The sequence below is a fragment of the Numida meleagris genome, chromosome 25 (genome assembly GCF_002078875.1).
Source record: "Numida meleagris isolate 19003 breed g44 Domestic line chromosome 25, NumMel1.0, whole genome shotgun sequence".
Lineage (NCBI taxonomy): Eukaryota > Metazoa > Chordata > Aves > Galliformes > Numididae > Numida > Numida meleagris.
The window spans coordinates 3,263,228-3,290,479 of NC_034433.1; the positions used below are offsets into that span (position 1 = coordinate 3,263,228).

The 27,252-nt window shown below is 53.7% G+C and overlaps 1 protein-coding gene across 1 annotated transcript; it reads right to left on the reverse strand.

The window, feature by feature from the left end:
* LAMB3 (laminin subunit beta 3) lies at nucleotides 98-21,989 on the reverse strand. The gene is made up of 23 exons (XM_021377420.1): nucleotides 21,468-21,989; nucleotides 20,776-20,846; nucleotides 19,975-20,129; nucleotides 12,649-12,763; nucleotides 12,440-12,513; nucleotides 12,029-12,220; nucleotides 11,579-11,642; nucleotides 11,096-11,271; nucleotides 10,746-10,866; nucleotides 10,270-10,458; nucleotides 10,031-10,186; nucleotides 9,281-9,477; nucleotides 8,119-8,233; nucleotides 7,500-7,869; nucleotides 7,184-7,344; nucleotides 6,070-6,278; nucleotides 4,816-5,019; nucleotides 4,069-4,213; nucleotides 2,984-3,191; nucleotides 1,859-2,000; nucleotides 1,408-1,584; nucleotides 975-1,128; nucleotides 98-787 (listed from the first exon to the last, which is right to left on the reverse strand). The coding sequence occupies exons 2-23, from the start codon at nucleotides 20,822-20,824 to the stop codon at nucleotides 651-653; spliced, it is 3,510 nt and encodes a 1,169-aa protein (XP_021233095.1). The 5' UTR covers nucleotides 20,825-20,846; nucleotides 21,468-21,989; the 3' UTR covers nucleotides 98-650.

The following is a 27,252-nucleotide window of genomic DNA, read 5'->3' on the forward strand; positions in this document are numbered from 1 at the left end:
AAGTCCCTTCTGAAGCATCCCCCATGCAGCTGCAGACCTGCTCCCTCTGATATTTTTCTGGCAAAGTGTTGCATGGTAAATAAGAAGATTGTGGCAGAAAGTCAAAGAAGTCATTCAACATCACACATCTTGAGTATGAGACTGCATTTCTTCTTGTAGAAATAGAGGTTTGCTATGTAGATATGATGGAGATAAAATTCTCCATTTCTACAATCTGTTTCTTTGATGAAAAATCTAGGAGGGAAGTACTGCAGCCATGGCAAGTTTTAAACATTAGCTGCATTGCCCCATACGAGGGGTTTAATTTGAACAGCAAATCCAACTGCAAGAGCTTAAATTGGCTAAAACATGAACTCCTTTTTTTTTTTTCTTTTTTTTTATCCCTCTGGAAATTACAGTGTGGGGGATGTGCTTCTTTGCTGCTGAAGTTCCATGTGTCTGTCCCTTTCCTCCATGCCCAGGCAGCTTCAGGAGGTCCAACCACCACAAACCTGCCCAGGGGGTTGCTCCTTTGGCTCAGTGCAGCTCCTTTCCAAAAGGACAGAAATTCCATTTGCTAAATATACAGATGTTAGGAAAGTGAGAAATCCTGCCAGAAAATGGGAATCAACACAGCAGTCGGTGTCTGCAGCAGGAAGGCACGGCCTTGCTCAGGAGCAGCTCTCATAGTAGGTGACTCGCTTATGGATGGCATCCCGGATCCTGCCCACCTGCTCCTGGAGGCCGGACAGCCTGGCTGACTTGGCCACCAGGGCTCTGTTGCTTTCCCGAATTTCAGTTTCCAAAGCTGAGGAGAGAGGGCAGGGAAGGGTTTTGTGAGATCATGACTGGAGGAAGGCATTATGTGCAGTTTGCCTTCCAGGGCTGAGCCCCTCCTCTCTCCTGCACCTCTTCTTCCTCCCAAAAAACCCCAACCCCTCTGGCACCCACAAGCCCCAGTGCACCTGCCCATCACCCTGAGCTCAGAGGCTTACTTTCCATCCTGAGCATCATGTCCCATGTTTCCTCAAAGAGAGCCTTTGCCTCCAGGTCTATGCTCTGCACACGGCTGCCCTGTGCTCCCAGCGTGGGGCTCTGCCCCAGCCTGCTCTTCAGCTCCGCATACATATCTTTCACTTGTTGGAAAGCCTGGGGAAAAGTAAATCATGCACATGTAGGATCGAGCAAATAGTCTGGTGGAGATTTTCCAACGTTGAATCCGTTTTAAATACTAAAGAGATACCACGCCAGAGCTCTGCAATTACGTTCATATACAGATGCGTAGGTTTGCAATGCGCTCACAAAGATACTGACTGTGATCTGCATGGGCTGCTCTGCCTCAGGTGTGGCAGAGAGCAGAAACAGGTCTTCAGCAAAAGGCATTAAGATCGAGAAGGCTGGAGAGAGCATGGTGCACGGCCACGGTACCTGCTGAGCCCCATTGGCCTCCTCGCTTGCTGCTGCCGCTGTCTGCTGCACGTCGCTGGCCCGCAGCCGGTTCTGCCCCGCTGTCTGCTGCAGCCCGGGGAGCCCCTCCACCAGCACGGCCAGCTGGGCTGCCACCGAGCCCACGTTCTTCTCAGCTGGACCAAGCACTGCCTCGATCTACAAGCAGAATGCTCCATGTTAAGAGGGAAATTGCAACCAAAAACTATTTGCAGTACTTTTTTTTTCCGTGCAGTCAGGTCCCATGGGTTTCCTTCAGGGAGCAGGCCTGGAGCTCGGAGAAGCAGACAAATGAGACCCAATAGGGAATAGGGATTTTTACACAAACTATCCCATTTCTCCACTTTGCTGGTACAGGGCTGTACCACGCTGCAAAGCAGCAAAGCAGCAGCGAGCAGCACTGTTATTTGTGAAGGCACTGAACACCACTTACTTCCTCTACACGCTCCTGAATGAACCGAAGGGAAGAACCCGAGCCCCTGATAGCCCCCTGGGCCTCCAGCAGCACTGTGTTTGCCTGTCTCAGATTCCCAACAACCTCTTCCACATTGCCTTCCACAGCATTCGCCCGGTTCCTGGGGAAACGTGAAAAACAGCCAGGGATGAGTGTAGAGAATTGCATGGACGGGATATCAGGGTTACAGGGGCAAAATAAGCAAGCTGGAGAAGCAAGATAGCACTGTAATTGAGAAGGCTGTGATCACCCCACACACATCTGGACACAGCACAATTCAGCCATAGAGCAGGCTTCCATTCAAGAGAAATGTTACTTCCATTTCACATCCCCAAAGAGAGAAAATGAACTGAGAAGGGGAGAGATCCAGAAACATCTGCTTTGCAAGCAGTGCAAGAAAAAGAATTAAAGGGAAATTAAAGGGAACCAATTTCATTGAATACTTTCTGCTTTTCAGTGGAACTGTTCAGACTGGGGGACAGAGCTTCCCATAGTGTCATGGTTTCATGGTTTTTCATCAGTATTCCACATCATAACAGAAGCCAGACTGGTTTGTCTCATCAATTCCAGAAGGCTAAGCAGGTGTCAGACACTATAAAGGAGTTTACATACTTATCCCACTCACCTTCTTGCTGGATATTGCTGAAAGTCAACAAATGACAAAGCAGATGCTCCAAATTTGCAAGGGCACTCTGTAATTGCTTTTGAAGGGGCCATGGGATAATCCTCCCAACTTTCACCCAGAAAACAAATAGCCCATTTAATCCCCTCATGCTCTCTTGTGTGATTAGAATGTGGGTCACCAGTATCAATACCAGAGCAACCCCATCATCTCCCCTTATATGGTCTCGAGAAATAGAGAAAATTCTCTGCTACTTTTGGTAAAGACTTTCTTGCTCTAGTATCCATAACAAGATCTATTTCTAGCAGCCAGACTCTTATTTGAATCAAAGTATCAGAGAAGCCTCTGTAGAGACTGCAAACTCATCCTTTTAGCCACCATGCATACATAGAAGCACAGTTATATTTCACCCCAGCTGAGCATCAGCACATTCACTCTGGCTGAGTGACCCTCAGCTGCCAAAAGCCTTCAGCCACGCTGACCTGGCTTGTTCTGCCTCCTGCTGCAGCTGCTTGGCCTTTGCGATGTCATCGGCCGTCTGGGCAAGTATGCTCTCTGGGCACTGCAGCTTGGTAGCCAAATTTTGAATCTCATTCATTTTTCTCAGGACTGCGGCAGCATCCGTAGGGAGATGTAGAGAGAGAACAAACTCACTGATTTCCTGGATTGTAGCAGGGTCCATGTCTTTGTCTGCAGGCAAACAGAGGAACAGTGTCAGACACAGAAGAGAGGTGTGACAGGAGGGTGAAGGCAGATGTCCAGCTGTGCACGCTCTCACACACTGTCTCTTCCTTTCAGACAGCTGCCAGGATCTACTCTGGTTCAGTCCACCAGCTCAGGTCCCTGTCCTTAAAGGCAGGCTCACTATGAATGTGAACTGCCCCATCCTGACAGAAATGGAGCACCAAATGGAAGGCACAGAGAGGCCGAGGCAGAATTGTGCTCCTTGTTCCTGCAGAGCACAGGCAGGGCTTGCACCACTGAGTAGATAAGGTTGTGTTTCAACACAAGCCCTTTTTATTGCACAAATAAAAGTTAATAAATCTGAGGAATCAGAATCAGGCAGAGCCCAAGGGACATTAGCCCAGTGATTAGCTCAGAAATATCCTCCCTCATCATTAACACCAGGCAGCACCAAGTGACCTGATTTTCTTATTCAGCTAATGCTCGTGAGGCTTATTATGTTATTACAATCTGTCTGTGAACAATAAGTCATCCCACTGGTTTATAGGCCAATGAGGAATTCTCTCACGATTAGCAGTCTGTTCCAGAGAGATGTCCATTTGTCTCCTGTCCGTAGGGTCGCTCGTAAACTTTTCTACTCTGTGGCCAGTGCTGACTGCAAACCTTCGGGGAGCATCTGTCATGGCATGGCATGGCTGGCCCTTAGGACAGCAAGAGACTCCCAAAGAAGTCTGGATAAACCAGGTAGCTGAGAGTCTAGCTGGGGTGAGCTGCTCTGTTACTCCCTTGTACACTATTCTCATACATAATATCATAGTAAAAATTGGGTTTTCCATGCACAAGCCAACCTGCACACACAGACTGTAAGCTTGCACATTGCTACCTGACAAGAAGTTCCGAACTTGCTGGATGAACTGCTGGGCACGCCGGACATCTCCTTCAATCTGTGTTCTTGTTATGCTCATCTGTTCCACGAGTCGCAAGGCATTGCTTTGAATCTGATTAGCAGATGCCTCTGTCGTTTTAATCTGCAAAAAACAAAATCCTGATGGAGTCATTCCTACTTGACCTGGAATCCCAACAGCCCTCCCTAAACCCTGAGTGAATTGAGCAGGTCACTTTGAAATCACACTATTTCCATTTCTAACATGCCATCGTTTTCCAGGGATGTAAATGTTAAAGACTGAGGGCTGAATTTGCAAAGAAAGCTCCCAAAAGGGGCAGTACTATTTAGCTTTTGAAAACCCACTTGAAATGGATTTTGAATGACTTTGAAACCTCGCTTAATCTGCACAAGCCCTCAGTGGCTGTAGAAAAGAGGTGCAGTAGCACAAACATGAGCGCTCCAGGCTGCATCAAACGTTAGAGCAGCCCTGTGGATTCTGAGGTGTTTCCACATCCCTCTCTCTTCTGCCATGCTAATCCCAACACCACAAGGAGGCCAGGCTCCGGCTTCCTAGCGACATTCCCACAGCTGCTGACACCGCTGGAAATACAGGAGGAGCTCTTTGCCTCCTGTGCCAAGGAGAGGCAGAGACACTGTGCAGATGATTGAACCTCAGACCAAGCTGAAGGTGCTTTATGGCGGGCCGCCCCTCCATGCCCACCACTCGGACCCACTGACACTCACCAGCTGTGCTGTCTCCTGCAGCCGTGTGCTCAGGCTGCCCAGCTCCCCTGCAGCCCTCCCGGCCACGCGCAGGGCCCCGCCAGCTAGTGGCCTGGCACCACGGCAGCTAAGGCCATCCCCGCAGGCCATGCCACCATCCTGCGGGCACAGCGGGCCCTCGCACCGCGCTGGGGTGCATGTCTCTGCTCGGAAACCACCACAGATCTGGAAAGGGAGAAAGCAGCAGGGCGGTGAGGCTTACACTTGGCTATGAGGCCTTACAGAGTCAAGATGGAGTCTCACAGGGACCGCCTTTTTGACGGGGGGGCGCCATTTTGACAGGGGCTGCCATTTTGTTAAGGGCCGCAATTTTGACAGGCTCTCGCCAAGGGGCTGAGGAACATGGCGTGCTGTGCAGCAGGAGGTCCACCTGGGGACAGGTTCAGAGGTAGCCCAAGCGATGGCAGTGGCTGGAGCACGTCTGCTTGGCTGCCAGCAGCACGCTGGCCCATGGAGCAACCACATCATTGACCCTCAGAACAGCAACTCTTCCCTTGTAGGGAAACCCCGTTCAACCTCTGTAATTTGCTTTTAGACAGTGGGATGAGGAGGTCTGAGCAGTGTGTTTGATTGCCTGGCACTTTCTCGTGTTGCCACCCAACAGAGACAGCACTGCTGCAGGAGCATGGGCAGGTGCACAGCCAGTGCAAGCACCAGCCCTGCTCAACGCTCGGGAACACGACGGTGCCCTGCAAAGCAGAGGGGAGGCTGGTGGTCTCCACAGCAACCGTGCATTAGGAGGCACTGAAATGGATCTCCATGGCAATAACAAAGCAGTGAAGGAGAAAGAAAAGAAACCTCATCCAGAAATTAAGTGGGTCTGTGAGACAGGAGAACTGACACGTGAGAGAGTCCTTGGAGGAAAGACGTGCATGGCTGGGAGGGGGTGGAGGAAGCGCTTGGGTGTTTGCTGTCTGCAGCAAGGGACACTCAGATGGTTCTGCTCCAGTGTCCACAAGTAGCACTTTGCCATTCAGGGCATGTATCTCTGAACAAAGTCCTCATAGAGTCATAGAATCATTGAGGTTGGAAAAGACCACTGAGATCACCTAGTCTAACCATCAATCCATCACCCCCATGCCCACTTCATCGTGCCACACTGGGCAATTTGAGCAAAGATGTGTGAGTGCAGCGTGAGACCTCTGCCCCCTGAGCCACACAAGGCCCCAGTGACAACTATACAAGCACAGTCAGAGAACCCCTTTCTATTTTCACCTTATTCATAGTAGGGGTCAGGTTGGGAGAAGAGGCCATCTGGGCCCTGAGGGCCAGCAGCTTGCTGCTGTGCGTGGCAGCCGCTGCCTCCAGCCCTGCCGCATCCCTGCGGCTCTCCCTGGACATGGCCAGCAGTGTGGCAGCAGCGGCAGCAAGGCTGCTGGCGTTGGTGGATGTCTGGTGAGCAGATCGGATGGTCCCAAAGGCTCCTGCAGGAATAAAGGCAGTGAATGACACAAATGACTCAGTGAGTCATAAATGCAGCAGAGCTACCGAAAGGAAAGCATTGACTACACCCTGTGAGTGGATGTGTGCATGGAGAGGAGGGGGACACAGCTAGAGTGATTAGTCATGAAGGCACAAATAAAAAGCTCCTTTTATTTCCAAACGCCTTTCAGCCATTCCTGTACATTGAGCTGCAGAGCTTTGCTGAAGGACTGACCTCATGTTTAGGACTCTGAAACTGACACAAGTCTAAAGCAAAAGCCATGCCCGTTCTGATGCAGGGCTGTGCCACAGCTCACTCAGAGCCCTTCGCACCGCTAGAGCAGGGCCCCATGCTCTACAGCATGGCACGGAGGAGGCAGCAGAAGATGGCACTTGGAGAGCTTTAGCTGCTGCAGGGATTTAATGGCAACCTACCACCAGCAGCATCACAGGGCGTAATTAGCTCTTCTGAACACCTGACAGCTAGCTGCTGGCTCTCCTCCCCACCCCTCCATCTCTTCCATCTGCACACAGCCGTCACTCCTGCAGCCGCCCCCAGCTTGGTGACAAGCCCTGGGCTCAGCCCTGTCCCCTGCTGAGCTGTGGCGTTGGGGTGCTTTGGCACACACTGCTGCACTGGCAGGGAGGGACATAGGGCTCCTATCTGCACACTGAGCTGCCCAGCCCCAGCAACCACAGCAAATAGCCCCAAATCGGTCAGAGATGAGGCAGGGCAGGAAGCATCTCTCATGCAGGAGGGAGAGAGGATGTTTACTGTTCCTAAGCTGACAGATTGAAAACTTCTCCATCTCCTCCACCTGGCTGCTGGGAAACCATCAGGCACATGGTCCCATTGAGTTAAATTGTCAGCTGCAAATGAAGAGATTTGAGAGTGGCAGTGCTGTACCTGAGAGATCTGTGCTGCGGCTGGCTTCAAATTGGGTTTTCTTGCTCTGATACTGGGCACTGATGGTAAGCAGGCTGCTGTTGAGAGCTTCAAGCTCACTAGATAGAGTGGCAGCCACATCCAGAAACTGAAAGTTGGGATTAATGCCTTGCATTTGCTCCCTGAAAAAGCAGAAAATGTGAATTTGAGCAGAGAGAAAACCACGTGTAGGCAGAGAGCAGGACCCTCTCAGGCTGGGATGCTGCGGGTGTGCCCGGTGGGATTGCAGGGCAGTGTAATATTTCCAGTTACAGAACCAAAGCAGTGCATCCCTCACCTGATGGCAGTGAGTCCACTGCCCACCTGGGCCAGGCCCTGCTCGGTGGCGGATGAGTGACCAAGGATGCCCTGTGCCTGCTGCACGCTGCCCTGTGCCCGTGAGAGCCGGGGGCCCAGGTGGGAGCCCCCAGGCAGCCCCATGCTGGAGTTGCTCAGGCCGACCTGCTGTAGGCGCAGGCGCAGCCGCTGGATGTCACCGTCATAGGTGTGGAAGCAGGGGTGACATGGCTCACAGCTGGGGTAGGTGCTGCAGTGGTCCCGCTGGCACTGGTCACAGCGGGGGCCGGTGACACCCGGGCGGCAGAGGCAATGGCCTGTAGACTTGTCACACCCCACGTCCTCGGTGCCCTGGAAGTCACAGTTGCACTCTGGGGGATGGAAATGGGAGAGGAAAGGTGTGAATCTTAATGAAAGGGGAAAATAACAACAAATCAGATCCTGCTAGCTGGATGTGCAGTGGAACCCACCGTGGTAGCCCCACAGTGCCTGGGACAGAGGTGAAACAGCACGGAGAATGCTGATGTCAGGGCATGGGCCAGGTGCCGTTTCTTCCAGAATAGCAGTGATTTCACAGTGCTAAGAAACACCATGCCAGAAGCAAACCTGATGCTCCCTACCTGTGCAACCGACCCTGACGTCTCCAAAGTACCCATCTGGGCAGACCTGCTCCTGCTGCGCGGCAGAGCACGTCCGCCCCGTGAAGCCTTCTCTGCACTGGCACTGTCCTGTGAACTGAGGAAGGAGAACGACATCAGGGAGGGGACTCAGCACAGAGTATGCTCCTGGGAAAGCCCTCCCTGGTGAGCACTGAGCCGCTCCCCAGCCTTTCTGTCACCTGTCAGCTTCATCTCCTACCTAGGGGCAGGAAAGCCACAAAAGGAGTTCCCAGCCTGGGAGAGAAGTGAAGCAGAGTGGAGGAAAAACAGCACCTGAAGTAAAAGCAGCAGATTATACCCCACAATGCTTCTTAACAGATGCAGGGGCACAGCAGGGAGCACAGCTCCCCACTGCAGTGGAGGCGAGAGAGAAATAAGTCGTTTTGTCACCAGCCTGCTGCCAGTCTTCTCTACACAGCCCATGTCCTTGGACGAGGCTGCAGTGATGCCAATGCTGCGCAGAGCCGTGGGGCCAGGTCTGCAAACAGCCTCAGCTCACGAGCACTGCAAAGCTTTAGGTTTTGTTTCCAAGACAAAGGAATCGCCCACAAGCAACCAGTTTGTGAGCTCAGGTCTCCTCCCTGCACTGTTTGGAACCTATCTTTGGCTCTTTGCTTTTGTTATGGCGTTTTTACATTTAGCTATAATTTTCCCAGTTGTCTATTAAAGCTGAAGTGACACACATGCTTTCCATTGACAAATGAGGATAATTAACTTGCCTTGCCTGTGTGAAGATCTCTTATTAGGATTTCCTTGCTAAATAAATATCAAGCCTTTTAGAGCGGCTTAATCATGCCTCTGTAATTACCACCTCCTTTCATTTTACTGAGTAGCCTGTCATAGTTCTTCTAGGAAATGGGAAGAGGAAAACAAGAGCAGACTGTGCTAGGAAGTGCACTGCCCATTTGCAGAAGCTCCCAGAATTGGGACAGATGCTTTCAGTGCTCTGAGCAGTCCCAGGCTGCAGCGCTATCCAGCAGGACAGCTCCTGTTGGCAGTGGCACCCCCAGCTGTATTGAAGCAGGCAGGGAAAACAATCGTAAATATGGCTGGCATGTTTTCCAAAGGGAACATCCTGGCACAGAGACAGCCGGTGACCACCCGAGGATGCTCAGAGCAGTACCTGGTTGCAGTGCATGCTGTGGGAGCCGCTGGGGTTGCAGTCGCAGGGTCGGCAGCCCCGGCCGCTCGCCATGTCCCAGTGCCCAGCCGCGCACTGGTCACAGTCGATGCCCACCACGTTGGGCAGGCAGGAGCAGCTCCCCGTCTCGTCATCACAGGGCACATCCTGCCGCGTTCCCAGCACGTTGCAGGCGCATCCTGAAATGGGGGGAGGTTCTCTGGCTTAAAACCGGGTGCTGAGCAGCAACCTGGCTTCATGCAAAGCTGGGAGCTTGTTGCCTGAGATGTGCTCTCCCTATCTTCCCTTCGCAACAGAGCTTGGCACAAAGGTGCATCCCTGCTCTAGCACTGCGCTGCCCACTTCAGCCTTGCAGCCAGACCCAGCAGCCCCAGAGACCTCCATTTCCCAGCACAGACAGCGCCCACCCCAAGCTGCGGCTGCCCTCTGCTGCACACAGCCCGGCATGCCTGCACCGCATTGCCTGCAGCACCCCCTGCAGCTGCCTCCATCAGGAACAGGGCACGGCCCTATGCATGCCTTGAACTCTTTTCTCCCTATCCCTGTGGCCAAACACATCCTTGAGACAGGCCGCAGCCTAAGCAAGGAGCTTTATAACATTTTTCAAAATGCAGCTATGCCTTAGAAACCCCAAACCCAAGCTGGCTGGAAAGCATGGCCCTTGCAGAGGATGCTGAGGGCAAAGGTGTGGGGGGAGGTTGGTGAGGTTGGTTGGTCTCACAGCATACTCACTGCGGCAGCCCAGGGGGTTGGCATGAGCCAGCTGGGCAAAGCCTGGCTTGCAGAGGTGGCAGCGCTCGCCCTGCACGTTCTCCTTGCAGACGCAGTGTCCCGAGAGCGGGTCGCAGACGGAGCCTGGCACCGTGCCGTCCGGGTCACACTCGCAGGCTGGAAAGGTGCAAGAAGCAGCGCTGCTGAGCTGCCTTCGGAGCAACCGAGGGGTATCAAGGGAGGGATCACTGGGCACTCACGCTGGCAGGCTTCAGGGTGGGTGAGATCCTGCCGCTGGTTGCGGAAATAGTTGGTTTTGCAGCGCTCGCAGTTGTTCCCCGCCGTGTTGTGCTGGCAGTCGTCGCAGACACCCCCGGTCACCCCACCACTGGCGTGGAAAACCTCCGGGTCGAAGTGGCACGAGGCCGAGTGGCCATTGCAGTTACACCCTAAAAAAAACCCGAACAGCTCATCTGGTGATGCAAGCGTGCAAGGCCCTCCAGCAGCCGAGGACACGCTGTCACTAGAGGGTGCCCTAGTCCCCTGCATGGCACATCTGCACCCAGTAGCAGTCCCAGTATGGAGCTGGGGCATACTGGGCAAAGCAGAGGAGTGCAGCTGCACCCGTGGCATTCCCTGGCTGCAGCCTCAGTGAAGCATAATGCTTTGGGAGGGCGTTCTGCACAGACAGCTCATGCTCAGGAGGAGGAGGAAGGGGGGAAGGCCATCACCGTACGCTGGCACTCGTGGGGGTCGTTGTCCTCCGCGGGGGCCCAGGGGCGGTCGTTGTAGAGGGCAGCACAGTGGCCGCAGTGGGGGCCAGCAGTGTTGTGCTGGCACTCGCAGCGCCCATGCACCTGCAGCAGAGAGTAGAGTTACCCTGTGTGGGCTCAGAGCTCAGCTCCTGCAACCACCAAGCTCCCAAACTCCTCACAAAGCCCCTCCGCCTCCCTCCCCATACAGGACATGGGGTAAGAGTCTTCAGTCTCGTGGTCACCATCCCACTGCTGCAGGCAAAATGGGCATCACTCCCCTCAGTTACACACAGCATTGTCCCCGGGCTGTTCCCTACATCACGAGGCTCACCGCGGCGTGCAGGTCCCTCGAAGTGATACAGCGGTCAGCATGGCCATTACAGAAGCAGCTTCCCAGCACCTGCATTTCCGTCACGGCATAGAAGCTGCTGGGCGAGCGGTAGCTGTGGTGCATGATGTGTGGGAGCTGGGTGAAGTTGATCCTCAGGTTGGTGAACTGCCCCAGCTCTGTTGGGGACAGACATCGTCAGGGGACAGCAGCATCAAGGCGCTGGCTGCATAGGTGCCTCACGCTGAGCACAGAGGGCTCAGAGACAGCAGCACCAGCACCCTGAGCAGCAGCCAAATCATCAGCAAAGACCAAAGGCTGCTCCTTGGCACTCTGGAGGCACCAGGGCAGCCACTGGCCACGCAGCAGCTCGAGGCCTTGCTTGCAGAAGAACTGCTCCAGCCCTGCATCCTCCATCACCCCTTCAAAAACCACAGGCTGCGTCTTCCCTCCCTTTCTCGGACATAACAGAGGCCGTTCACTTACTATTGACAGTCTGGCTGTAAGAGGTAGTGATGGTAGATGCCAGGTCTTGGACGCTGAATTTCACCTTAGAAGGAATAAAAACTCAATTAGAAAGCAGCAAAAGCAGGATGCTGTCTTTTCAAACTCTTGAGTGGTGAGGGTGTGCTCCAGACCCCAGCCATCACTCAAGGTAGAAAAAAGGCTCCAGAGATGCAGAGGGTTTTGCAGGAAGATGAGCTAACCCACAGAGGAGTGAGGGCTGTCCCTTAGGAGCAACATGAATCCTCCAGAGCCCGCCCAGCAGCAATGGATGTGTACAGCATCACTGGCTAGAATATTTGTAAAAGTTTTCTGGGCGACCACATGTTTCTGGGGCATCACACAAGCCACCTCAAATCCAAGGTCACACTATGGGGCACAGGCACATGCTGGAGACCCTTCCATAACCCACCCAAGCTCCCCAGACCTCACCTTGCCCCCATGCATGGGGTACCCGTGCTGGGCCTGCAGCGGCTGGCAGCGAGCATCCCCCCAGCTCTCGGGGGCACCACGGGGGACGTGGGGGAAGGCAGCAGCGCAGTCAGAGGCCAGGTACTGGTACACCTCCCATGTCTTGCCGAAGTCCATGGAGCGCTCAATCAGCATCGCAGCGGGCAGTGGCGACTGCAGCATCAGGGAGAGAGGCACATCTGCAAGGCGCTGCTGTTGAACTGGTTCCCACCCAGGGCTGGGGAGATCTTCATCCTCATCATCATCCTCCTCCCATTCCCTCTAAGACCTTGTGTCCTATGGGTCTCCATCAACTCTTGAACCACCGGGAGCCAGCAACGCCCATCTACCACCACCCAGAACTCCCTGTGAGCCACGTTGCTGCATACTGACCCTGAAGTTCAGCACGATGCTGCTGAGCTGGAACTTCTCATCCAGATCCAGCTGCAAATAGACGTGCTCCATGCCTGCGGACACAGAGAGATGGCCTCAGAGATGCAGGACTTCAGGAAAGCAAACCATTTGGCTGCACGAGCCGAGCCATCTATTCCATCCTTTCCCCCAGTACACTGAACCCAGCACTGCTGGGGACCAGCACTCACCGCTCTGGGACTGCCACCAGCGTGTCCGCCCGGCGGAGGACAGCACGTTGGCCACACGGTGCCCGTTGTGGGCATGTGGCAGCCGGGAGTCGCACTTACAGCATCTCATGTTCCACTGCAAGGAGAGAGGGTGGGTGGGAGGTGGGTGGGAGCCCACGCAGGGCACAGCCCTGATGCAGACCCCACCGGCACTGGGCAAGGACCCAACACAGTGGGGACATCACCGAGGAGCACGTGGCATCAGTGGAGCTAAGCTTCTGGGGACCTGGAGAACCACCATCAAATGCCCAGTGATACCCGGGACCAGAGTGGTTCCCCTCACACTCCACGTAAAAAAAGGAAACTCATGAACGAAAGGGTTAAAAACTAAAACCGAAAATTGTCTTGACCGAAACGTATTTTTAGCAAACCGTCAAAAAAATACTTTTAAAAAATCATTTTCCAAAATTACAGGTCTTGAAAAAGAGCTCTTTGCAGCTTTTCAGCACCGGTTTGCCCCTCGCCCACGGCCGAGCAGCTGTTTGTCTGGGCGAGCAGAAGAGCCCTCCACCTCTCACGTCCCAAACCCCGCGTGGGGCTCAGCCCCCTCTGCACTCTCCCCTCCGAGAGCAGCGGCAGCAAACAGCTCAGAGGGTGAAAAGTCAGCGGGTGGGAAGTGGAGTGGCTCAGAGTTCAGCCCTTCACTTAAGCAACTCATTCAAGTAGCAAACAGAGACGTGGCACGGGCAATGCGGGGACTGGGGAAATCGGGATCCCCGGGGAGCAAACAAACACCCTGGTTTTGAGCAACCAAGCAACGCGCTGCGCCGCTGCTTCCGAACGGCTGCCGGGTGCGTGCAGCACGTGGGAGGGCTCAGAAACGCGTGGAAAGGGACAGAGAGGGATTGAGCAAGAGGCAGGGAGTGGGAAGGTATGGCCAAGGGGGGAGGCGGCACGGAGCAGCAGATGGGCTGGGGGAGGGCACCACCAAACTGGGGGGTCCTACAGGTGGAGCTGAGGTGGTTGAATGGGAAGGCTGCAAACAGCTTCCGTGGATGAAACCCAAAAACACAGATCCCGCCTGCTGGAAAGGGTCCTAGCTGCATCCCGAGGCAGGAGGGGAGCTGCACGAGGCAGAGGGCATCAACGTCCCAAAAGCAAAAGCAATGCACATCATGTAGGCTGGAAGCTGTCAGTCACCAGATCCGTAAAGTAGCTTCCTAAATGGTGTGGTGGTAAGCCCAGGGGTGACAAGCAGTGCTTTAAATCCATCTCTGTGCTAAAATCACCCCAGCTGTTACTGAGCAGATTCCAGCTGCTGGTCCTGCCCGTGTGCTGGGTTTGGGGAGAAGCCTGTGCCTTGGAGAGGCAGCGGGAGGCTGCGGCCTCGAGGGCTCGGAGGGATGAGGGTTTCTGTTTTCCCTTTTTAACCACAAAAAGTTTTACACATATTCCCTTACTGCTGGGGAGTCAGCCAAGTCTCTTGTTTCTACAACAATGAATTCAAATTCATCTTCAAAAAAAGTAAAAGAAAACCAATAGGAAAACTGTCCAGAATTTCCTTTTTGCTTACCCTCACACAACACCATACAAAGCACAGGCTGGCTCTGAGCAGAAAGCACTTTTAGGCTTGGAAGCCTCTCAGCACTTGCACTGGGCACGGGGAAGAGATCCTCAGCCTAAACCAACCTGTTTCCACAATATTTTCCACTCTTTATGTTCTCTGCCTATTAATACCCCAGAACAGGAGTTGGCTAACTGCAACATTTATAACAATATTGCAGAGTAAGCAAACATGGACCTGCAAATGCATGATGGTGCAGGTTCCCTGGCTCCACCACCTCCTCCCAGCTCTGCCAATAGGAATCAGCAGCACTGTTCCCTGACCCAGAAGCACCATTCCCTGACCCAGGCAGAGGAACTCACTGCAGATAATGACTGCCAGCAGCAAAACGGCAGGAAAGCTACGGCAATTATCCACGGAAATAACCTCACAAACAACTGCTAATCATGATTAAACTTCCCGGCAGTTCTGACTGTGATTAGAACAGGGGGAGGACGCCTTTCTGCAAGGGGAAAGGTTAATGTCAGCTCAATTATTCATTAGGAATTACTCATGCATGCTTGCTGAGACCATTCACACCGCCGCAGACACAAGCGCGTCCCACAACTACAACGAGTGTTGGCTGCAGTCACACTTAGAACTCAGCACTGAGCGGAGGGGAAGCTCACACCCCACCACGTCTGGGGGCTGCGCAGCAATCGTTGCCAATTCACGGTTTCCCCGCTTTATCACACAGGGCAGCCGCAGACCTGAGTGCGGAAAGCTTGGTTTTTTTCCCCGCTCCCATCCTCCATCTTCATTAAGGCCAAAATTAACACTGGAAAGCAAAAATGATTTCATGCACTTGGAGCAAATTGTGAAATTCCTCTATTGCACAACGCGAGAATTCACTATTACGGACTGTGCATATGTGTCTCAAAGTTCCTTGGGACAGAGGGAATTACCAAAAATGGCAACCCAGCTCTGGTCTGAGGGAAGGTTTCCTAGGAGCACACCTTTCCCCAGTTCTCCCCCGCATATTTACCAGCACAGCACAGAAACAGCCTCAATAGATTCATCAGAGCCAGGCTTGCCAGGAATAGACCAGGGCTGTGAGAATATATGATAAATGGAAGTCAATAGGTCACAGTTTCTAAACTCAGTCCCCAAGCCTCTGGGCCCCTTCTCCATCCATACTCCCCTTGCCCAGCAGCAAAGGCTTGCCATGCAGCTGCATGGCAAACCAGAAGCACCAAGAACCACGGTGAGTTCTGGTAGCTAGCAGAAGGAGCTGCTTAGAAAGTGCTCATTGACTCCAGCGCTGCTCTTGGAGCAACCTGAAATTCAGGTCACGGAAATCTTGGGAACAAAGGAAATCTGTTCCAACCTTTAGAATGTAACTCACGAGCGGGTCATTTGAGAGGAAGAGCAAGCATGCTGAGAACAGACAGACTCCTGTTTTACAAGTCAGTGGTGGAGACAAAATAATCTGTTCAGAACAAAACAGCTGTTGTAAAGATGACCGTACGCTACATGGAAAAGCAGAGCAATACTGCAAACAGGGATGGAAAGCGTATGTGTGGATGGGCAGCACGAGTGGAAACACACATGTACCTATGGGTGACTGACACCTGCAAAGGCCAAATATACGCTTGGGACACTCGTGCAGAGTTTGGGGACACGGGTGTGAGCCCAGCCCCGGCCCCGTGCCCTGCTGCCTCACGCTGCTCTCTGCTCTGACCTTGTGAATGAGGTGCCTGGCACTGACTCTCCTCCCTCGTTTCCCCCTCCCCACGTGTGGCAGCAGAAAACCTCAAACAATCTGAAGCTGATGGCCTCTGACCAAAGTATGTCAAGTAGCTGTAGCTGCCATTTTAATATGAGTAAAGAGCTCTTAAAATAAAACCTCCTGGCAGAGGTGCATCACTCAAAATAAACTGAGGCTACTCATCAGCACATATGAGAAGCTGCTGCTCTCCAGACACGGAATAGAGACCTTTAGGAGCTGCGGGACCTTGGTGGTCCTGTGCCAACACAGCTCTGTGGGTCAGAGCACTGTGCCAGTCGGCTCCCGACACGCAGCCTCCCATGCGGCAGCCTCGTGTGCCTTGTGCAATTAATACCCTATTGCAATAATAATCACTGTCCCAAGTCTATTTGGGGAGTGGAGGGCAGGAGGAATTTATATGTATACAGAGAGATGGAGCATTATTCAAAAATAGGGTTGGCAGGAAGAGTAAGTTATATTGGGAACAAAGACACCTGTCAGAGCTCTTATGCAATTCCCTTTTCCAGCCCCATGAATTCCATGCTAACACCAGCACTGCACACCAGGCCGGCCGAGCAGGGACGTGCTCCATCTGCTTTCCATGGGGAGATGCTGCAGTAGTACCAACAGACATGTCATTGCTGCTAAACCTCCTGTGAGCAAACTGCATTCATAAAACGGGACTGTACTTCGATTCTGGAGTGTAGGTGTGTGTGTCTTAGCCATAACCCCCAGTGCCATGTCCTTGGTTAGTCAATCAGAAGTGACACAGTGAGCTGAAAGCACACAGCGCTCTGCCCCTGGGGCTGGTGCTGCTGGTGACCCCGAATTCAGCGGTGATCGCAGGGCTGGGACAGCAGCAGTGCAAACATCTTAGGCATGAGGGCTAAGGAAGTGAAGTTGATTCCTCCTGCGTGAAAGCAAGCATGTGGGTGCCTGTTTTCCTCACCCAGTCTGTCCTCACGTCATTTCCCTTCAGAAAAGCTTCACTTAAAGCCTGCCACGATGACAGTCTGCAAATCCGTGCTGCACGAGCTGCTCCCCACCCCACACATGGTCGAGGCCCGGCTGCCTCTGACTCTGTCTGCGAGGGGTGACGTGATGTCTGAGAGCATATGTGGGAATTTGCACTCATGTGGCAAAAACAGATAGAGAGAATGGAGGAGGAGAAAAGTGGGAAGCTGCTTTCTTCCTCTGCACATTGCTGCAGGTAGAGACATATCCCTGCACCAAGAACAAGGTGTGTCGGAATGCCAGAGCAGGATGTGATAGCACAGAGCAGCAACCCACGGCTGCTGAGTTACCTTCAGCAGGGCAGGAATGGGAATTATTTGGTGCAAACCCTCGGCATTGTGAAGCAGCTCCCAACACCAGAAGCCCTGCTTTGAGCAGGGGAACCTCCTCAGTACTATCTGACTACAATTATCCCCTGCTTCTGAGAGTGCACTTTTCTGTGCAAAGGATTTGAGCTTGATTCATGACTGGGGTCTGGAAAGCAAATGAGCTGCAGGGCACAGGAGCGTTTCAGTGGGAGCTTTCCTATTCCAACACACCCAGTGATCCCTAGGGAGCAGGCAGCATGGTCCAGACCAACACCAAGGTCCCCAGCCAACTCACGCAGGTGGGAGCAGATGTAACCATCAGATGGTAGCAGTAAGGCGGGCGGAACTCTTCAACACACTCACTTTCACAGGCATCAAGCTGTGTTTTTTGGAAGCAGCCAAAACCAACTCAGTGCTTAGGGAGGGATGGCACCATGGCACGAGGAGGGATCCAGGTGATTCCCACCTCACACTGCTCACACCCACTGCATGCCCATGGACAGCAAATGCGAGCAGGCAGAAACCAGAAACCCTTGTCCCTGACCTTATGTGAACAACATTTAACATCCCATGTTTCACAGGGTGTGAGGGCCCATGGAATTGCCACGTGCCCACAAATTGCATCACCATAGAAAGCAGGTAACAGAGCAGCGACACAAACAGAAGGAAAACAGACTTTTCCCTATCTTGCCTATTCTTTGACAAAAGACGTCACAGCGATTTGCAGAGCGGTTTGGGTACTACAACTGTAGTTCTTTTCTAGTTCTGAAAACGTCCTTCGGCTGGAAGCACTGCAGGGCCCTGAGGACACGGGCATCTCCCGAGCAGCATTAGCCCGGCCTGACACGAGAGCCAGGGCACAGTGCTGCAGAGCAAGTGCCTTCACGCTGTCCTCGGAGGGGGTGGCCGGGCTAGGAGTCGCTAATCCACGTGAAAACCACACCAAGAGCCTCCCCTTGGTTACCCACATTGCTACCAAAGCACTATGTTTAGCATCCAGACAGAGAGATGAGCTAACCAGCCTTGAATCACACCTGTCTTAGTCTTTCCACATGCATCAGTGCCTTCGGGACATCAAATTCAGGGACACCTACTTTATTTTTAGTTTTCCTCTCGCTTTTGCTCTCCCTGCCACCTTGAACAGCCATTTCCTGAGCGCTGAGTGATTTCCAAGCCAGGCCATTGGTCTGTTTGCTTTCCTCCCCCCTCACTTTTCTAATCATCGCCACAGTCCCTTGTGCTATAAATGGCAATCCCGAGTCTCCGAGGCATGGAGCAATCAGTGGTGCAAAGTATAAAGGTTAGAGGGATCCAGAGCCAGGGCCCGGAGCAGACAATGGAGTGGGGGCTGCAATAGAACAGCCCAGCAGAATTGCAAAAGAGCCCCCGGGGCGGCGGGCAGACAACTCGCACCCGCCAGCTGGCACCGGGCATCGGCACCCAGAGCAACCCCTCGTCCCGTGCCCTCTGCTGAGACTGCAAAACCCACTCCAAATTTGTACCTATTTGGCACCAGCACGCAAGCAAGGCGTGTAACAAAAGAAGTCAGAAGAGTCAGTAAAACATTTGAGTATTTTATGGGGTGAGAATAGGAAAAAAAAGTGAGTTTGGGTGATTCATTTTGGCTGTAATTAGGAAATGCTCAGCATGAGGATGTCTCCAAAGATAGAAGCTGGAGTATTCACAACTTGTAGCAGCCATCACAGCTGCAGAACAGAAATGAAGGTCTTTGATTCCAGCAAAGGAAAGGCACTGGGTACACAAAGATCCTGTTCTCAAAGCTAGAAGTGATGAATCCAACTTCACATACCAGTGTTAACCATTCCAAATTCCTTCCAACCTCAGTACTTATCAGCATAAGGTGCTGACTCCACTGGCAAGGTCTAAGGAATACAAAACCTGGATGTTTTAGGGACCTGAAGATGTGCCGGCCACCACAATGCCACCATGGGACCTCACCCACTCATTCCGCCCCAAACAGATATTTGTGCTCAGGGTACTTCATAGAAGAAAGCTGACCCAGTCCAGCTGGATTTCACTGCAGAAAGCACGGCCTCATGGAGGACTGCTGTGTCCTTTCCTCCTGAGCACCTCATCCAAGCACCCTCCCAAGGCTCTCCTTGCCTGCCCTGCTCTGAGCCTGCTCCCTTCTAAGCTCTCCAGCACAGCCGGGTTTCCAGACTAACACAGAGAGGAGTTAGGAAGGTTCACGTCACAGACGTCACCCCTGCCTGAGCGCAGAGCTGAAAATGCTGCGGAGTTAGCCTTCAGCTCTGACTTTGGATTTTGGTTACAGCTTTGGAGCCTGGGAACGTGCAGCTGCAGCTGTTATCCTCTGAGCACCACTTCCTACCCCCGCACAATTTAATTGGAAACAGCTGCTCGGCTCAGCAGCTCTTCCAGAGAGAGCCCTGGAATGTTCCCATTTCTGACAATTGAAGGATGAATTTAGCTTACAGCTGAGGCGGCTGGGGATTGGATGGCTTTGGATTTTTGGCCGCAAAGCTTCCATTCTGCCCACTGCACAGCTTGTTCCCTGCTCGTGCTCAGCTTCTCTGCCCTGATGGGGTGCAGAGCAGGACCCCCACGAAGCATGCAGGGAGAGAGACAAACACCCCAAGCAGGTCAAGGGCATCCTTGTAAAGGGTAGGAAGGACACGTGAAGGCATCAGCATCCCCACCCAGGGCTTGGGAGCAGAGGGAGCAGCACGTACCTCTCCGTGCGGCGTGCAGTACGTCTCGGGCTTGGTGAGGCCACAGGTGGAGGAGGCCGTCAGGTGCTGGCCCCGTCCCAGCAGGATGTCCCCCCCGGGGGGGTAGCAGGCCCCATGGGAGCAGGCTGGCTGCGCGCCCCGCGGCTGCGGGCAGGCTGCAATGGCAGGAGAGGAGCACACGGTCACTCAGCAGGTTGGCCTGGGACAGAGCTACACCTGGGCACGCCAGAAAGGACGAGGGCTCACCCTTGAACTGCCTTTGCTTTTCATAGTACATAGAGCTTAAAATAGCTTTTTGTGGCTATTGCTCCTGAAACTCTTCTTGATAGGACACACCTCCAGAATCCCCGATGTCTCGATGGCAGGGATGCTCAGTTCCCTGCTCACTGTACTTAGCAGCCCGGTCTGGTTTCCCTCATGTACCTGCTGGGCCCTGTAGGAGGTTGCTCGGCGCAGAGCATCCTTTTCCCAGAGCACTATTACAGAATGCCAATCTCCCAGCCACAATGCTGCTAACACAGTGCTTACCCAGCAGCATTTCTTAGCCTCAGAGGGAAAACCTTCCTATCATTCCCTTCTCATCAATAAACATAATTGTCCAATTTCCTTTGCAAGGAGTTTAGCTATCCATAAGCTCACCTTGCTCAAACCATGGTACGCACGGAGGCTCTAGGCAATATAGCCCACTGCAGCACTCATATACAAACCCAATTAAAAGAACGAGGTAATTTCCAATAGGCAGCAAACGTTTAGTCAGCTTTCCCTCCTATTTTCCCAGAAACATGGAATGTTGAGCCTTACCCAGGAGGACAAATAATGCCCACAGCCAAAGCTGGCAGCGAGACTCCATCACGCCAAGGACGAGGACACACCTAGAGAGGAATTTGCAGCATAAGCAAAAATGAGCAGAAAATACCACCTTAAGTCACATCCTGGGCGCTTTACTTTCCTTGTCTATCTAATTTTAGTTGGTCTAGGGGGTGAGAATGAGGGATAATGCAGAGGGAGCCCCTCAGACTGTACATTAGAACAGATGAGTACAAGGAATTGCAGCCCTTCACCCAACAGGCGAGGCACAGCCAGGGTCCCCCCCGAGCTGAGCACAAGGCAGCCCCCTCCCCAGGTGCTATCTTTGGCTCTTTGTGTTGCTGCTGAAGTGAACCACACGGGCGAGCACGGCCCCTCGCCATCTGCAGAGCTCCAATTTCTGCCTGCCCGGCTCCGGGGACTCCAAAAAGCCACAGGCACAAACACAGCAGCGAGCAGTGCCCGGGGAGCCCGCAGCCACCCCACGCTGCTGCCCTCCAGCCTGGCCCTGCTGGAAGCTCCCAAGGGCCCCGACCTCGGGCTGGGGGCACTGATAAGGGCAGGGCTGCTATGGGAGCCGGGCAGGCGGCAGCACGCTCTGCTCCAGGAAGTTCCCCCTGCTGCTGTCCTGCGTGACCGGAGCCCCGTGCCCGGTCCCTGAGGCGTCCCAGGTCCCCACCACGTACCTGCCTGGTGGCGAGGGCTCTCCCCGCCGTTCCTGGAGGCTGATCCACGCCGTCACACCCGTCTCCGGGTGCTGCTGCCGTCCTGTTTGGCTTTTAACAGGCGGCTGCCTCACCTGGGAGAGAGGTGCCCGTGGGTGTAGCAGCGATAAAGGCGTGATTCAGGCACCGCAGACATCCCCACCCAGCTCCGGGGAGAGCAGCTGCTCCAGACACAGCCACGGCGTCACTTCGTGGCGTGACGGCGGCGTGAACAAGCGGGTCTGCAGGAAATGGCATCGAGCGCCTTAAGGCGCATCCCTGCAGCCCCAGGACGTGCCCCAGGTGTGCCCAGACCTCAGGTGGGTGCTGCACCCAAGGGGTTTCGCTCCCCTTCTCCCCAGTGCCAGGCTGCACGCCCAGCAGGGCGAGGTGCCCAGCCTCGTGCACAGGTTGGGTGCACCCTGCTCTGCACCACGACCTAGGGATTTAAAGCCCAGCGAGATTCTGTGTGAGTTCACTGTGGATGAGCACCAGGCGTCAGCAGGGACGGGGCCGTGCAGGCTGCGGCACGCACCTCTCCTGTCTCCAGCAGCGGAGCCCCTGGAGGCACAAAATAGTTCTCAGCCTCATCTTACACGATCTACAAAAACGCAGCGCTGCGAACTAACCAGCCGTGAAAAAAAAAGAAGGCAAAGAGGAGCCACATTTTCTAAGAAGCGCAATCCTCATTTGGGTACTTAGAAAAGTGGCAGGATTTCCAAAGAGGCTCCGTATTTATCACACCAGGATGGATATAACAGCTCCTTGGGAGCCTGTGGGAAAGTCACGACGAGAATCGTCCTTCTCCCCTGCCTGGTGCCTAACGCAGAGCTCTGCTGTGCTTGGCACTTCAGTGCCACCAGTGCTTCACATCAGCGTGCACTGGGGCACAGCTCCAGCACGCACAGCACCACTGAATTCAGAGATGCACGTTCCATATTTACCTCCTCGAATCCCCAGAACCACGCAGACCCCCCCCCCCATGCTCTTGTTCTAACGAATTTTTATGGTCTAAGCCAACCCTGGGGAAAACTTGCATGAAGATTTGCTATTGACTTTAGTGACTCAGCCCCGACATCGCATCCTGCGCCCCGTCACACCGCGCCAGGTGGCCCCGGAGCTGAGCACCCAGTGCATTGCTGGTGGGAGCTGCCTGCCCATCTTCACACGGAGCTCCTAGAAAAGGCGTGCAACAGAGCCAGGAAAAATGCTGCCCCTAGGGCTACAAAGTGTGCAGTGTTGGTTCCCGGTGAGGTGTGCCCGCAGCGCGAGGTGCAGGAGCGGAGCTGGGTGTGCCGCCCTGAGCCAGCGCTCAGCAATGCGGGGCTGCTGCATTCCTGCACCCAGCGCCGCTCCTTCACCCCAGCCGGGGGTCGGGGGGTGCAGGGAGGAACACAGGAGCGTATTTCTGAGGAAGCAGGCCACGAGCACAGACAGCATCCTGGCACATCTCATGCAGGTGGGGCACAGGGACCCCCAGCTCAGCCCCGTGCAGCCCAGGGCTCAGTGCCTAACGAGCACTGCAAGTAGCTGCCGCAAACCTCCCTGACCCCCATCCCGGCTAAAAGAGGAGAGGGGAGGGGGGCTGTGGTGGGTGCAGGCTTTTACACTGCTCCTGGTGGTGCTGGATGCAGCCATCCCGCAAGACTGGGCTGAATGTCTGCTGCTGGGCACCTCTTCTGTCTGCTTCAGTCACAGCCAAAGCAGGGACAGACGGACAGGTTGGCTCGTGCTCTGCTTAGTGCTCTCTGCTTTGGAAGCTGCGCTGCTGGTGCTGGGGGGGATCAGCCATCCCCCGACCAGACCATACTGACCCAGGTCAGCACACAGGCTGCAGCCAGGATGTTCACTTCATCTTCCCACAGCGCCTTCAATGCAAACTGCCCCTCGGTGCCCCAGGCTCTGCAAGCTCAGTCAAGAACAGCCTCACTTAAGGAATATCTGCTGCAAATCGGTAAGTCCCAGAAGGAAAGCAGGTGGGTACTCAGGGACATGGCTTGGTCTGGGGGACCCCCATCAGCACTGTGTCCTGGTGGGAACTGGGCTCTTACGAGGAGGTTTCCTGCAGATCCTAGCAGCCAATCTCAGGCATCCCCCCACAGACAGTGCCTGAGAAAGCCACAGCTGAAAGCTCACCCAGACGAATGCTGCTGCAGGCTGCTCACTGCCCACCTCACCACGTACAGATGACAGCACTGTCCTGAGCACATGGGCATTTCAGGAATTTCTAATGAAATCCCCGCTCCTTACCAGAAATCCTAACACCTGCTTTGAAAGCAAATAAAGCTTTGGATCCAAAAAATCACTGACCTAGTTTAGGTCTAACCTGGGGTTACCCCAGTGCCCTCTGCTCAGCCTGCACAGGGCACTGCCCAGCTCCTGCTCTGGTGCACAGTCTGACATCCCCCGTGTCCCCATAGAGGAACTGTCCCACTAAGAGGCAGTGAGTGTGGCAGGGGAGCAGGGACCAAAACCCAGAAGCACCCAAGCTCAGTGCAGGGCTGCACTGGGGGCATCCCCTCCCCGGCCGCCATGTGCCCCCCCTTCGCGCCGTGGGATTTGGGTTAAGCCTCAGTGCTTACACCTCCCTGCAGAGCTCTTCCTCCCGATGACGTTCGACTCTTGTCATCTTCTTGGCTATAATGCCCGCTTTAATCAAAACTGCAATTAAACCTGACAACCTCCCTGTGCAGACTCTCCTAAATAAGATTAGGAGCGGCTAAAATTAGTCTAATTTAATGTTAATCATTAATCTTTTTATCCACCCTTAATCCAATTTAAATGTCCACACAACGAGACTGCATAGATGTCGTTACTCCAGTTTCAAACAACACTGACTTCAATATTATTTAATTAAATCAGCACCGTGCTGCCATCGGAGGTGTCTGCGGGTGAGCATCAGCTGCTCAGGTACCCAAACCCCCACCCCGAGCCCTGTGCTCCTGCAGCTCCAGATATCATAGAATCATAGCATCATAGAATTGCTCAGGTTGGAAAGGACCTTCAAGATCATCAAGTCCAACCACAGCCTAACCATACTGCTTTAACAACCCGCCGCTAAATCATGTCCCCGAGCACCACATCCAAATGGTTTTTAAACACATTCAGGGATGGTGACTCCACCACCTCCCTGGGAGTCTGTTCCAGTGCTTAGCAACCCTTTCTGTACAGAAGTTTTTCCTGATATCCAACCTAAACCTCTCCTGGTGCAGCTTGACGCCATTTCCCCTTGTCCTATCATCAGTGAGAAGAGACCAGCCCCGCTCTCGCTGCCATCACCTTTCAGGTGAGGTCTCCCCTCAGCCTCCTCTTCCCCAGCCTAAACAGCCTCACTTCCTTCAGTCTCTCCTCATATTCTCCAAGCCCTTCACAAGTTGTGTTGCCCTTCTTTGGACCTGCTCCAGCACCTCCGTGTCCTTTCTGTATTGGGGTGCCCAAAAGTGAACCCAGTACTCGAGGTGAGGCCTCACCAATGCCGAGTACAGGGGCAGGATGACTTCCCTAGTCCTGCTCACCACTCCTGATCCCAGCCAGGATGCCATTGGCCTTCTTGGCCACCTGGGCACACTGCTGGCTCATATTCAGCCGACTGTCCATCAGCACACCAAGGTCCCTTTCCGTCAGGCAGCTTTCCAGCCACTCCTCCCCAAGCCTGTAGGGTTGCCTGGCGTTGTTGTGACCAAAGTGCAGGACCCGACACTTGGCCCTATTGAAACTCATCCGGTGTACAGTGCGAATGCAGACACCTCCTCCTGCATTTTATGAACACAGAGTTCCCAGGCTGGAAAAGATCCTTTCAACGAGAAACTTCAGGAGGCAAAAAAAAAAAAAAAAAAAAAAAAATCCTGCCTGTTTTTTTTTGTTTGTTTGTTTGTTTTTTTACTTCATTTTTTTTAGGCCAAGTGTCACCATTCTGCTGTCACCTCTGCGCTGACCTTTGTTCCTGGCATTACGCTCCATGTCCTGCAGTTTGCAGAGGGCTGGAGCTGCCTGCAGCACCCAGGGTGGGAGCAGAGCCCAACCTGGGCAGGAGCATGACCTTAAAACTTGCCCTAATTGCTGTCTCCTCCGGCTGTCTTTTCTGCAGCACTCATTTTTCAAGGTGCTGCAAAGAGGAGAAATGCGGCTCGAACCGAAGAATTGGCTGCAACCTTTGCTGCCAACTTGGCAGAGGAGATAAGGACTTTATTCTAAGAAGAAAAAAAAAAAAAAGCAGACAGACAGTAAGGAGGAATAGCCGAGTCTTTAGCAACTTTTACAGCCAGTCTTGCAACAAAATTTCCTAAGTGCATTCAGAACTTGCAAGAAGAACAAAACCACCCCGAGCTTCCCCTGGCAGAGCTCCCTGCAGCCCGAGCACCTCCCGGCCGCAGCTCCCCGCTACGTGCAGGATGTGAGCGCGGGGCTGACTCACTGCCCACACAGCTCAGCAAGGGACAGGAGGGAACAAAGCCAGTGTACCCAGTGCTTCCCTTTATGAGCAGCCCAGCATCCGTCCTCACGTGGGCAGTGAGTCGCACACCAGGTGTGCCAGGAAAAAAAGGGGAGGAAAGCAGCACAGGGACTGTAAACAGGCTTGGCACTGACACCTGATATGAGCCAGACTTTGGGTTCATTTAACCATGAGCCAGTCCGGTGATTTTAGGACATCATTGGGGCAATACTGCCTCATCATAGAGCAGCTTTTCAGAAGGGAAGGTGTTCGGGTCCTCCAGGTAAGGACAGAGTGACACAAGCTCCCGCCATTCCCAGATGGCACAGGGCTCTCTTCCTGCCTTTCCCACCCCAGCAGTGCTGACCCAGGAGCTCCCTCCACCTCTCCCCGTGGTTCCCTTTGGGCTTTACCCGTCTCTGTGCACATCAGCACCTCCTCCTGCACCAGCTCACGCTGCACGCGTCCCCACGGCAGTGCCCTTCCCAAAACCTCAGCTCTGCAGAGCAGCAGTTCCTGACCGCAGGGCGCAGCAGCTGGGACGCTGCATACGTGCACCAGCGGTGCAGGGGAGCAGAAGCAGCTGATGTAATGCACCCTATGGTATTGATGCAACGCTCTCGGGCAGCGAGCCAGGGAAGCAGTGTGACAGTGCTGCGCTCTTTTTTTTTTTCCCCTGTAAGGAAATACGTTGTTCTTTCTGTGAATCATAAGGGAGGTTAAAATTACAGCGGGGCGCTACAGGGTTTCAGCATCGAGCGTAGGGAGGGCAGGGTGATCTAACAAGCAGCCTACAGCTCTCACTGCAGGTATCATTTCCAGTTATTCCCTTATTTGAACAAATCCAGGTGCCGTCACACGCCGCATCTCACAGCTGTTAATGGGTCCCTTTGCCACCATCCACCTGCAGAAGCCTTTAAAGTCTCCTCATCCCGTCCTGGGTCACATCTGTTGGGCTTCACCCGGGCTCTTGGACCCACTTCACTGTGAGAACATCAGTGCTGCTGAATCCAACCGCTGAGAGGAGCACAGATCCAAACCCCACTTCCACATACAGCACTTTACATCCTCAAGCTCAGAGCTTAAGCTCTGCTGATGTGTCCGATCCCCCCCGCCCCCAAGCACCAGCTCAATAAACCTAGAGAACATACATCCTTACACGATGTAACTCCTTACAGAAGCAACCAGGCAGCTGCATTGCAACACACACACGAGCCATCCCGCTGTGAAACCAGACCGGGGTTGGTTGGTTGTTATTTTTTGGAGGGGGGGGGGAGGAGGGAGAAGAGGGGAGGGAAAAGTTTGGCAGATCAAAAAATAAAAAAAGTTTTTTTT